At 42.6% G+C, this 12,841-nt stretch overlaps 1 protein-coding gene across 1 annotated transcript in view; it reads right to left on the bottom strand.

Annotated features, from left to right (window-relative positions):
• Positions 1 to 10,970, bottom strand: part of HECA (hdc homolog, cell cycle regulator) — a 47,110-nt gene extending 36,140 nt beyond the window's left edge. The window contains exon 1 of the mRNA XM_037022033.2: positions 10,402 to 10,970. Within this exon, the coding sequence (XP_036877928.1) occupies positions 10,402 to 10,672 (271 nt within the window). The 5' untranslated portion in view covers positions 10,673 to 10,970. The remainder of the gene's footprint in view (positions 1 to 10,401) is intronic.
• Between the last annotated feature and the right edge of the window lie 1,871 nt (positions 10,971 to 12,841).

Below are 12,841 nucleotides of genomic sequence, written 5' to 3'. Positions count from 1 at the left end.
GTGTCAGTGGAAACAAGCAAACCATTCCTGGAGACCAGTTTGGCAATATGTCAAAGCCTTAAAAATCACATGCCTTGTGACTAGTGATCATACTTCTAGGACTTAGCCTAAAGAAGATAATCATATCCTAGTTCTGAAGTGTGTTCCACTAAGAACAGAAAAGTATCGATTCAAATTTTTACAATCTCCACAATTAAAAGACCAGGGAATCTTTCTGTCATATACATCAAAAGTCAGATCAAGAACGCACAATGTGAGGGCAAAATGTTTCGTTGGTTAAGTGTTTTCTTGTTCCACAAATCTAATTTTAATTGCCACAATGGTAAGCAAGAAGCCTTTTAAAAGTAGTGTAAATGGCCCTATTGCTTCCTTAATGCTTTTATAGTGATTTTAAATCTATTAAACACTTGTTCATTATTTATACACATGTGTGTGTCAGTCAAGATGGAATGAGTATCATACAGGATCCAACTGTGATATCGGTGTCGGGCACATTACCCTAACCCAAGCATGTCTTTTCTGCAAAAAAGGGAAGGAGGCCATCTCTGGAGCATAGCTGTCCTCGTCCTCACAGGTAGACTACAGACTGCCAGATGTCACATCGGGATCCTAGAAAGCACTCAAAAGAGAGCAGCTGTGGTATTGATGCCAGGGTTCTTGTTCATGAAGGCGAAAAATGAGCTCCACAAACACTCAGGGTAGGAGAGCAAGGTATAGGCTTTTATATAGAGATAAAGTGAAAGGACAGAGCTCCTGGCATGAGAGTCCATAGTGGTGCATTGTATAGGGGTTTTATAGGCAGTTGAAGATTTTTGAGAACATGAAAAAGGCTTAGGGGTGTGGACTTAAGTGTTCCCAGAATATTTAGAATTAACTTAACACAAGCAACTTCCTGCTCTGATGATTTCTCCCTGAGATACCAGTGTCTTGGTCTCGGAGCATATGAAACAAGGTCACCTGCCCCATCCCCAAGGTGGGCTGAGGTATTGCTTGCTAAAGGTATTGTATTTCTGCCTCCACTACGGAAGAACACTTCCTATTTCTCTCATGGCTCAGAAAGCACAGGGATGCTGATGGCCAGAATTTCTAACGTCTTAACTTCTTGGGTATTAAAATGCAATCTTATCTTTAAGATGGAATCCTTTCTGCCTTTTACTGTGTTGTTTATGGCTGGGCCTGCATGCTAAATTAGTTGCCCAGTTTGCAAAATCACTTCAACAGATCTGAAGGAGGAAAGAACAGCACATAGGCCTGGGCCTTTTAGCATGCTAAGGTGAATCTCACACATGATTATAAATGATTAGCATAATAAAAACATGTGCTACTCTTTATCTGGAGAATATTAACTGATCTTACTGAAGAATGACTCTAGAGCTGAATGTTTAACACAGAGTTTTAGTAGGGGGTTTCCTTGCATGTACATTGCTCTGACTGCAAATACTCTGCCTTGCTTTTTCCGGAGGCCTTCACCCTACTCTGACTACACCCACGGTCCCTGTCTCAGTATTATTGTTGTTCCTGTCACTGGAAACGACCACTTCTCCTTTCTGTGGACTCTATGGTTCTATGGGTTCTACATCCCCAACACGCCTACCACCCAGGAATCTTACCCAATTTGCTTCTGTACTGGAAGACATTATCTGCATTTCTAAAACTAAAAGCCTAATATATAGTACAACCAAATCATTGTAGGGCTAACATGTAAGCACTGTTCAATAATAGATCTGAGGAGTTGGAAACCATTGGAAGAATTCTTGGAGCTGCCCCATGTGTGAAATGTGTGTATTTCTGCCTCCACTACGGAAGAACACTTCCTATTTCTCAATGCCAGGCTTTCTCCATGGCTCTTGACAACATCAAGTCTGTTCATTAACAACTGTCACCAACTAACGATCCTAGCCTTATCCTCTCCGATTACAGACTGCACATGCTGCCTATCAAAAATAGCCAGAATTTGATTCTGTAAATTAGTCAGTTTCCATTTCTGCCCAGACATTGATCTTTGTTGGGAATTAATAGATAGCGTGTCACTTTAATAAGAAGTTGTGTTATAACATAGCCCTACTAAATAGTATAATGAAATAAACATCACATTCAAGAGTGCTGTTCTAGAAATCGAAAACAGAGTTTGTGATTCTGTTTCAACACCAGTGTTGAATCTCCTGAGATGCTTTTACAACTTGAAGGAACATGATCTAAAGTATCATCAAACTTATGCTTACCCCTGGGGAAAAAATTTTATTTAAATTTAACAAATTTCCATTACTTATATGAGCAATTTGATGCTCTGCTAACTTCTGCCTAAATTCACCTTTACTATCAGTCTTATAACAGCATATGCATTAAGACCATTTACTTCTAATAAATTTCCAATAAAATTAAAAGAGAATCCTGAATTATGACACTGTCTTTTGCTATCTGACCATCTGTAATTGCTATTATGAGGGTGATGTAATTTGAGTTGCAATATATTTTGAAAAGGTCCAGAATATGCCACTGTAGCCTAAAAATTATTTTGAGCTGAAGGCATTTGAGTTTCTAAAATCTCTTATCTGCATAAAAACAGAGCCTCTCAAAAGAACTCAATTGTCATAAATCCCCTCCATAGGAGTAGCCATGGAGGATTAACTCTTATCAACAGAGATAAGTCTCTACACCACACCCAAATATTGTCAGAAAACTATCATATCTCCTATCTATTCTCTAAGGGCCATTTATCTTCCCAAAAAGTTACCATCCTTCCCTCCCCTTGTCTTATTAAGAAGTAGTTTGTTTTCCCGTAAGTGCCCTTCTCCTTCCCTTTCTATTAAAGGGTATATGAAACCACAAATTCTAACCTCCACTCCCTTTGAGTCACATTCTTTTCTGTGATTAAATCTATCTTTTCTCTTGATAATCCATCTTTTGTCAGTTTAATATGAAGGTGCCTAGAAACAGAAGAGGGAAGAGGAAAGTTTCTCATCCCAGACAATTTCAATCTATGCAATACACTGTATTATAAGTGTATCTGAGAACCATGCTTTCAATTGCAATCTAAACAATTATACGATTAACATTTAATACTTCCTCTTTCCATCTTCTTATTTCTCACTTTTCTTTAAATTTAATTTTTCTTGTTTCTAACTATAAGACTGTTTTCAAGTATTATTCTCTTAAGAATAATTTAGGAGAAATAATTTACTTCCCCTATCTACCTCTGATAAATCAGAACATACAGTTATTAAACATTAGAAACACAACTCACTTTTTGCCAGTTTATAAAAACCTCTCAAGTACAATCAAGTTAAAACATCCTATTGATTAAATAAAGCAAGTTGCTATTTCAAACCAACCACTGAGAACTGGAAGTTTTCTGAAATACACAGAATTAAAACACACATATAGTCACTGCACAAAACAAAGACATATCCCCTCACCAAAATTTATTATTTTAAAACTGATCCAATGATAAAAATAAAATGAAAAACCAAGAAAAGTAACCTAACCTGTCACAGAGATACACACTTTCTACCAAGGTATAAAAAATAAACCATAGAAACAACCCTTTCCCTCCAGAGAAAACCTTTCTGCTCAGATGGCCCCAAGTCTTCCCTTGGCATTTGGTTCTCTCTCAATTAGCTAATCTCTCATGGCTCAGAAAGCACAGGGATGCTGATGGCCACAATTAAGACAGACTTGCCATGCTGCAATACTATCTCCTGCTGTGCAGAAAAATAAATATGCCCACTACTTTACTGAAAAATCACAATCAAGGGACTGTGGCAGGTTGAACCACCAATCCTTAACTGACTGTATCAAAAGAAAAACTGCCAGAAGATACCAGAAAAACTGCAAGAAATACACAACTTCACAATCTTGTCAACAACCTACAGTCCCCTTCTGCAGCTTCAGCTGACCTATTCCCTGCTCAGGATGGGTCTCTGTGGCTATTAAACATCCAGATTTGACTGTCTGGCTCCAGCCTCATGTCCTACCACCCAACCAGCCACAAACTCCTGGCACCAACCAGAATTCAAGGCTCTTTCCTACCTCCCTCTGCTTGAAACATCCTTCCTTTGCTTTCAGAGCGAACTGCTGCTCTTCCTGTGAGGCTCAGCTCAAACGTTCCCTCCTCCAGGAAACAAATTGTTTTTCCCACTGGGTATCCACAGCACATTGTCATGGCTCCCGGTGTTTACATGTCTCTTGGCCCAGCTTCACCATGAGTCTCTGTGGGTATAGATTCTGATTTCTTAAAGTGTAATTCAACATTAAACTTCCAGTCACAGAAGACAGTAGGTACATAATAAATGTTTAGTAAATGTATGAGTGCAAACAAAACAATGAATGAGCAGACAAATGAATGCATGAACTAATGAATGAACTCTCTAGTTGTTACCTGGAGAGAGGGGATGATCTTCTGTTTAACTGTTAGTAATATTAAGCCCTGATTCCTAAAGAACACCCTGAGATCCTCACCTCCTTACAGCTACTCTTCAACTCCATATGTTCATTTCACTTCTCCATATCTTCAAATACAATCCCTATCTTTAATATTTTGCCACCTCAGAAGCCCCTGCTCTTTAGTTCATAGCTGCCCTTGTGTCACACATGTAGTACCCTACTTGCACTTGCTTCTGGGAAATCTTCCAACTAGACCATGGCCCCTTTTGTCCTTATCATCCCAGAGCCTAGCACAGTGCCTGACAAATAGAAGTCTTTCTATACATGTGAGATCTATAAATGAATGAAGTAAAAAAGATGTAAATGAAAGATTTGCTTTTTACTTTTTTCTTTTCTTTTTGCTTTTTTCTAATTCACTTATCTAATTTTTCCAGGTGAACTATGCTCAGAGAGAGAGATGACGATGGAAGAAGAGATCATTTACAGTCAAATCAGTGCTTGGATAAAAACCTTTATACCAGTCCTCTTCTCTATTAATATTCACAGACCCTTCACCACCAACTTATTGTCTCTCAGGGCCTGTACTCAACAGTATAATACTTTAACAAGCTTTTTAATTGGATAAAATTGAGCAAATCATAAAACTGATAAAACTGTTAATACTGTCCATATCTGTCAGACCCTATGCCAAAATCTTTCAAGAATATTGTTTTCCTCATCTTTGGAAACACTCCAAAGGGCTGTAAAATAGAGTCTGAGAAACATTAAATAACTTGCCCCAAAGTAACTTTACTAGTAAAATGTGGCACCTAGTTTGAACAGGTCTGTTCAAACTGCATTTTTGACTAAAACTTCAAAAATTCTAGGCCTTACTTCCTAAGATTAGAAAAAAATACTACAGAGAGAATTTCAAAAGCCAATGCTCTCATCGTCACTATTGCCAGCTGCAAAAATACCATTCCCCATTATTATTTTGCTGAACCCTTGCTAGCCACCAAATCACCAGAGTACAATAGTCCCCAAAAGAAATAGACTCAGCCTTGGAAAGTCTCCCTAAGTGTGGGAGCATCTACTCCAAGCTCTCGATCCAAAAGGAGCCCTCTGATTACTGAGACAGTCCAGGGTACCAGCAATTCTCCAGCATGCATTTAAAACAACCAGAACTAGGAACTGGGAGGGCCGTAGGGAAAGGGCGCCCTGACCACAGAGGGGTCAAAATGGTGCAACCTTTCTATAGGGCAAACTGTCAGCATGTATTAAACCATCAAACTATGCAAATCCTTTGACATAGTAAGTCCACAGGTAAGAATTCATCCTAACGAGATAACTGAATAATGCCCAGAGATATATGAATAAGAACCAGTAGGTTCTTATTTGGTACAAGGGTGGATTTCAAAAGACATATTATGCCATCATTTAAAGTATTGATACACCTGTGTTTACTGCCCTGCTAAAATGTCCATAAAATACTGTACATATAAAAAGTAGATTATAAAATGTCTTTTTTCAAAAATTATACAGGTAACTTAAAAAAATCTATTAAAAAAATGTAAAGGCTGAAAGTATATCAAAATGTTAACAATGGTGTCTAAGTAGCATGTAACTAGAAAGTCAAGGAGAACTTTGCCTACCTTCTTTACTTTTTTATGACTTTTAAATATTTTTTCCACAGTGCTATTTATAACTGGCAAAGTAATGAAATAATAAATTAATTAAATCAATCCCTTAAAAATGCCAAAGAGTTTGTGATCAAAACCAGGACTGATTTTTTTTTTACCCTAAAAGTCTTCCTTGTGATACCTTCAAGTTCTTTAAATTGTTCATAGCTAAAAGCCTGAAGTAAATTCATAGGAGGATTAAGCTGCAAGAGATTTCCAAGTTTTATCTCCTGCTTTCAATTCTCTACAGAATGATACATATCCTTGGATTTACAGAAAAGCTGACATTGAAGGTTTAGTTTCTAGAATGTAAGCTCAGGGCCTGTAGAAGGAGAGAGAGAGAGAGAGAGAGAGAGAGAGAGAGAGAGAGAGAGAGAGAGAGAGAGAGAGAGTAAGGATTGTGCATAAAACACCATTAGCAGAGCACAGAATACGAAGTGTACAAGATGAATCTTTGATGGATGAGGCAGTATTTTTTACCGATCCCCATTACAAGGGTGGGTTTCAAAAGACAAGGTCCAAAAAAGTAGCAGATATTTTAAAGACCTGACAAAAGCAACTTCTAGATAACCCAAGAAAATGTCTTCCAAGATGGCAATGGTGCACTACACACCTTAGACCCTCAATAAATATTCCTTAATTTAAAGTAAAAAGCAGGTAAACACACTTCCTTTTCCTTCAGATGGATACAGGTAATTTAAATGTAGTAAGAATTCACATCTAAAAAGAGAAACTATTTAAAATATACTACAAACCTGGGGTTATAAGAAGTGTGTCTGGTGGCCTAAGTTTGCAGAAAAATAAAAATCTTGTTTATAGGGAACAGGTGTCACCAAAAATCTATTTGTAAACAGATGTACTGAATTCTGAGCACATTTCCCATCAAAACAATGTTATAACAGTGGTTAACTCTCAGCCTAGTCCATGAAGCCTATTTAGTCATTAGTGAGAACTATTTATCCCACACTTCCATTTCAAGTGAATGGCACTGGTGGTCTAAGTGAAGAAACCAAAAATGCTAGGGGAATAAGAAAGGCTCCCCTTCACTTGGAGCCGAAGGCTCTCCCTGAGACCCTCTCCAAAGTGATTCTCCAGCTAGATATACCACCAAGTAGGTCATACTTTTCCTAGGGTCAACCCATAGCCAAATGATCAGTCAATGGGGGATGGAGGAGTTTAAAGACCCTGCCCCATGCCTTAAGGTAAGGTAATTCTGAAAGGCCATCCCAGCTCCAGAGGTCCCCATTTGAAGTGCATCACAGTTCAACTCCTCACTTGGTTCAACCCCCCTTTCCTCACTCCCCCACTAGTAAGTCAAGCATTACTGTTTACATATATATAGTATGTATGTAATACATACCATAGATGTACTTTACAAGATATATGTATGGATGGATACTATAATCCCATTTCACACATGCAGAAACTGATAGTTATAATCTGCATGATGACTACGTCTTTAAAAAAATGACTGGCAAATCTTGCCCACCTATAATTAAAGTGCTACAATATGTACAGAAAGATATTTGCTATGTAGGAAGAGGATGGCTTTCCTCACCTTTTACTCCAATCCCTGCAAACAGCTTCCTAAATCAGTATCTAAAAATGCACTAACGAAGTTCTTACTAGGGGTACAGATTCCTTACAATTAATATTCCATTTACCCAAGATGTACAATTGCAACCAGTTCAACTTCTTCAACTACAACTGTACTGTACTGTAGCTTCCCCAAGCTTTCCCTAACTATCTTTCATAGAGTAAGTAGGTATTTATACCTATTGATAGTGAACTAAGAACTAATATTACCCTGCCCTGGTGCCCACACTGCTCAAGAACTACAAAACATAAAACAATTCTATAAACTCCCAACAAGTACAAATAAATACTATTAACTTCAAGTGAAGTCATTGAGTTTGCATGCTAGGAGATGTAGATCACAACTGAGTTGAGCAGTGAAAACAAACCATTAAAAAGTTTAATAAGATGCAGATTTACTACATCTCCAGAATAATTGTTTGATTTGTAATACCCATAACCATAAAGTCTAATATCACAGCTAAGTAAAAAACTGAAATGTATTTATACATACTAGTCAAATGTTATTTTAAAATTCAAAAATAACTGGGCCATATCAGTTGATTCTGAGAGTTTGCACATATCTGTTGCCCCTTCCTTTAAAAATTCACTGATGCTACCTCTTCCATCCCTATATTACTAAACACAGTTTTAAATGGCAAAAAGAAAGCACTTGTACTTTATTTAACAATTTTGCATATAGGATGCCTTAGCATCCATGTTCAGTTATCATTAACTGCACATTCTTCAAATTAGGATGGGTCATTCACTGACTTCACACCATGTCAGAACCAAGAATTTGGCATCATAAAATTCAGCTCACTGATCTAAGTTTCACCTTCTCTAGCTCAGATTACAGTAATGTTTGACCCATTTCTTCCTTCTCCCCACCCCACCCCCACCCCATTCATTTACTAAAACAAGCTCCAAATCTGAAATGCATAGCTTCACACAAATATATACATAATTGCTACACAGACTTGAGTTTGCCGCTTCAGAGGAGAGTAATAGTACCATAACCAGTTTATGCACAAGGAGATAGCATCAAAAAAGTCCTCACACTACCCTAAAGTGGTCTAATCTTTTGGAGAAAGAAAAGGAACAGCCAATCTGAAGCTTCCATACACAGTATAGCAGAGTAACCCAGAACCACCACCAGAACTAAACTGCAAGCTCCATGAGGACCAGAATGATCGCTCTGATTACTCTACCTACCACTGTATCCTATAATATTTAACACAGTACTTGCAAAACTGTAGTGCTTAATATATTTTGAATAAATGACAGCTATCATTCATTGATCACTTACTTTTCCTGAGGAACTACTATACTAAGCTGTTCAAAATGTAACAAGCCTCTAAGACAAGAACTGGGAACTAAGTAGGGAAGGGACACTCTGGGCCTCATAATAACCCGATGAGGAGACCAAAATAACCAGCATAATTATTTTTTCAATTTCACAGGTGAGGAAATTGAGGCCAGAAAGGCTGGCTTTTCCAAAATGGCAAAGTTTTAAATGGCTGAGCCAGGAGTCCATCTTCCTTCCCTTCTGCCACATCAATACCAAAATGAGGTTGAAAGCTATTAAAACAAAAGAACATGGAGAAGACAGTCTGGCCAAAAGATGTATTATCAAACACTCACAAACGGATTCAGTTTGTTTCTGAGTGAAAAAAGAAATCTTCCTATGTCTACAGTGCAGAGACAGTCAGTGGGGCCTAAGGTTCTGCTGTTTCTAATAGGCTGGCTTCAGTCTCCTGTGTTTAGAACACTGTTGGGTTCTTCTAAGTGCAGGTGCCCTGTTTCAAAAGTTACTGATCTAATAAAGAACAGCTTCAAAGGCTGAAAACTACAAGTTAAAAGCCAGAGAGAAAGATCCTCACCTTCCTTCATTAAGATATACCTATATTCCCATTCCTGAAAAACTACCTGACCAGAGGAATTCAAACTGTCCAAGAAAAAAACGTGTGCTAGCACTCCACAACGAAGGCCATGTCTCTGTAGGACAACGGCAATCCCATCACATCTTCACTGTTGACTAAGTGTCCCCTCAAAAGGTGCATTCAGACACTACCTAAGACTACTAGCGGTGCTTCCAAAAACGTGAAACACAACTAGACAATGCTTTTTTTTTTTAAACTCCAGACTGAGAACGGAAGTCAAGTTCAGATTCTCTTCCTTCCTCAAGCGAGCAAGAGAATTAAACAGCACCCCCCACACACACACACACACACGCCGTATAGTAAAAATGTCTCAGGACCTCTTCACCTGTGGCAATCGTCAGAGCAGGCCTGGATTTGCTGGGATTTAAGGCTGTCTTTCACCTGAGGGGGAATGGCGGGTGGGTGAGGGGGGCACAGGGAAGAACGAACTGGTGCCCAAGTTTTCAATCGGATCATTCTTCTCGACTCGGGCAGCTCTTTTCTCCCTCCCTTCTTTCCTTCCTTTCCCCCTCCCTCCGGCCGGGGCACACACTCGGCTTTGCCAGGGCGGGCACCAGGGCCGGGCCGAGGGTGGCGCTGCGGCGGCCGGACACCTGGGCGCCCCTCGGAGTCCGGGACGCGGGCTGCCCAGGGCGTGCGGCCGGCCGGACCCAGGCCGGGCCAGCTCCGTCCTCGGCCGGGCGTGGGGACCGAGGAGGGGCGGCCGCGGCGGGGCGGAGGGGCGGGGTGAGCACTTCCTGACTCTCGCATTGTCCACGCATCGCCCGCGCCACCCAGGGCCCCGCCACCGCGCCGTCCCCTCGGGGAGGAAGTTGGCGCTCGCCCCGCCAACCCAGTCTTACCGTTCTTGGCATCGCCCGCGGCCGCAGCCCCCGGGGCGGCCGCGGCGTTGGCGGCGCCAGTGCCCGTGCCTCCGGTGCCCGCCGCGCCCCCGGTGCCCGCCGCGCCCGCCGCCGCCGCTCCGCAGCCGGCCGCTGCCGCCAGGGCCCCGCCGGCCGCCGCGCCCGCCGCGCCCGCCGCCGCCAGGGCCCCGGCTCCATTTTCCTGCTCGTCCCCGCTGCTGTTGGCGCGCTTGTTTTTGCGGCCGCCTTTACTGTTTTTGGGGTTGGGCATCTCGCGAGCGTCCAGGTGCCCCGCGTCACCGAAGGCGGCTGCCGGAGACGCGACAGCTCCCGGCCCGCGCGGAACCGGCTCCCGCAGCGAGAGAATGGAGGGCGCGGGCCGGCGGCTCCTCCGACGCCCGTCTAGCCGCGCGGCCCGCGCCGCGCCATCCCGGCCGCCGCGCCCTCCCCGGCTTCCTGGAGCCGGCGCGCGGCCACCAGAGGCTCGCAGCCGCGCGGACGCCGCGGGCTCGAGGCGCGAGCGAGACGCTCCCGAGCCGGAGGGAAAAGGCGGGTCTACGGCTTGTTTTGATTCGGCTTGGCTGACACGCTCTGGCCCCGCCCCTGCCCGTGACGACACTGGGGATTCGGCCTGGCCGCGCCCACCAGGTGACCTCACGGTGGACCGGCCGCGTGCGTGACGTCAAGCCCCGCGCTGAGCCGGCCGCGTCGAGTGACGTCATCCTGGCGCCCTCTTTCCGAGCCTCCGGAGCTGCCGGGCGTCGGCGAAGCGGCTTCCAGAGCTGACCGCGATCGCCAATCCGGTGGTGTCTGAAGGTATGCGGCTGCCTCCTGACCTTCACGTAAAAGAGATTTACAACAGTATGGTCCGGAAAAAAGCAGGCGGGTGACTAGAACAAGAATGGAAAACAAAGGATTTCGGATTAACAATCCATTGAAAGGCTTTGCCCTTCAGGAACAGTATTAGTTTCAGTAATTACAGAAATGGGGCTGCGTTCCTGGACGGCGAGAATGGACAAGACGGCCGCTGAATGAAAAGCCGGCACAGCTTAGTGGTGAAACATTTCATTCAAACTGGACCCACCAGCTAGGATGAAACTAAATGTTGTCTGTGACCCAGAAGGAGGCCCTGTCTGGGGGCAAACCCAATCTCTGCGTAGGATTGAGTAGTCCTGAGAGAGAAGTGGCTGCACTGTGAGCAGGCTGGATTAGAACAGGACACCTGTGAAGAGAGGCAATGACTTGAGGGCTGGCGACCCCTGGGAAGAGTTTCACTTGGTCTCCCTTTTTTACAACTCTATTCTGCGTTTGCACAGACCAGCTCCTTCCCATCCCTCAGGTCCCAGCTCAAACACATCCTTTCCTTCAGGACATTCAACAGAGACACTTCCCCAGAAGAGCTATAAGAAACATCACCCTGTTTATGTCTCTCATCATCTCTAATTATATCGTCCATGCATATGTTTACTTTTCCCTATCACCTTCTCACTCAAATGGAAGTTCCCTAGGTAGGAGATGTTCTCTCATAGGCACCTCAGGCAACAGCTAGCATATATTTATTTGTTCAATGTGTAAATTATTCTCTTTTTTTCCTTTATTCCCTACAACTATTTTAACTGACAGTTTACAGTTTTCCCCCCTATAGTGTAATCTTTAATTAACCCAGCCCTTCAGTAAAGCTCTGTAGCTGTGTTGTGAAGCATCAAGAGACAAAAAAGGAACGCAGGTGGAAGAATACTCGAACCCTCCTACTGTATTCTGACTGGGCTCTGGGCGTGCATAGCAGAGTCCATAACAGAGCCAAGAGCTACAGGGAGGAGCCTGGATACTTGGGAGCAATTGCTGGCTGGACTTTCATAGAGTGAGAGATACATACATAGATATTCTGTGTTTATATTTTCACATCTGTATCTCCCCCACCCTGATGTTCTCTAAGCACTGAGAGCGCGGATTGAGTCTATCTTTCTAACTCTGCAGTCCCGCAGAAAGTCTGACCCAGAGTAAGTGTTAATGAAAATTTTTTAATGAAAGATGCCTAACACATTCTTCTGGCTACATTTTTCTGAACCTTAAAGTCTCAGGTAAATCATGGATTCTCTAGAAAGTCTTTTCTAACAGCTCAAAGCCTAGACTCGTCCCCATATGCCCCCCTGACCTTCCCCACCCCAACAGCCTGCACACAAGGTATTAAAATTGCCTCTTTATTAGTCTATTGTCTGGGCCCCCACTAGAGAGAGAGTATCCGCTCTGTGATGGCAGAACTGTGTCTTAATCATCATTGTAATCCTTGGTGCCTGACACAGTGCACGGTACACAGTATTTTAATAAATGCATAACAAATAACATGAATAAATGAATGGGCAAATGCTTTGAAGTTAGATGGAGCAGGCTTTGGTGGCCACTTGAATGTGTGGGATAAAGGAAGTCAAGAAATTCTGAA

The sequence above is a fragment of the Manis javanica genome, chromosome 13 (genome assembly GCF_040802235.1).
Source record: "Manis javanica isolate MJ-LG chromosome 13, MJ_LKY, whole genome shotgun sequence".
In the NCBI taxonomy this organism is placed as follows: Eukaryota; Metazoa; Chordata; class Mammalia; order Pholidota; family Manidae; genus Manis; species Manis javanica.
This window is presented reverse-complemented; position numbering and strand designations above follow the sequence as displayed.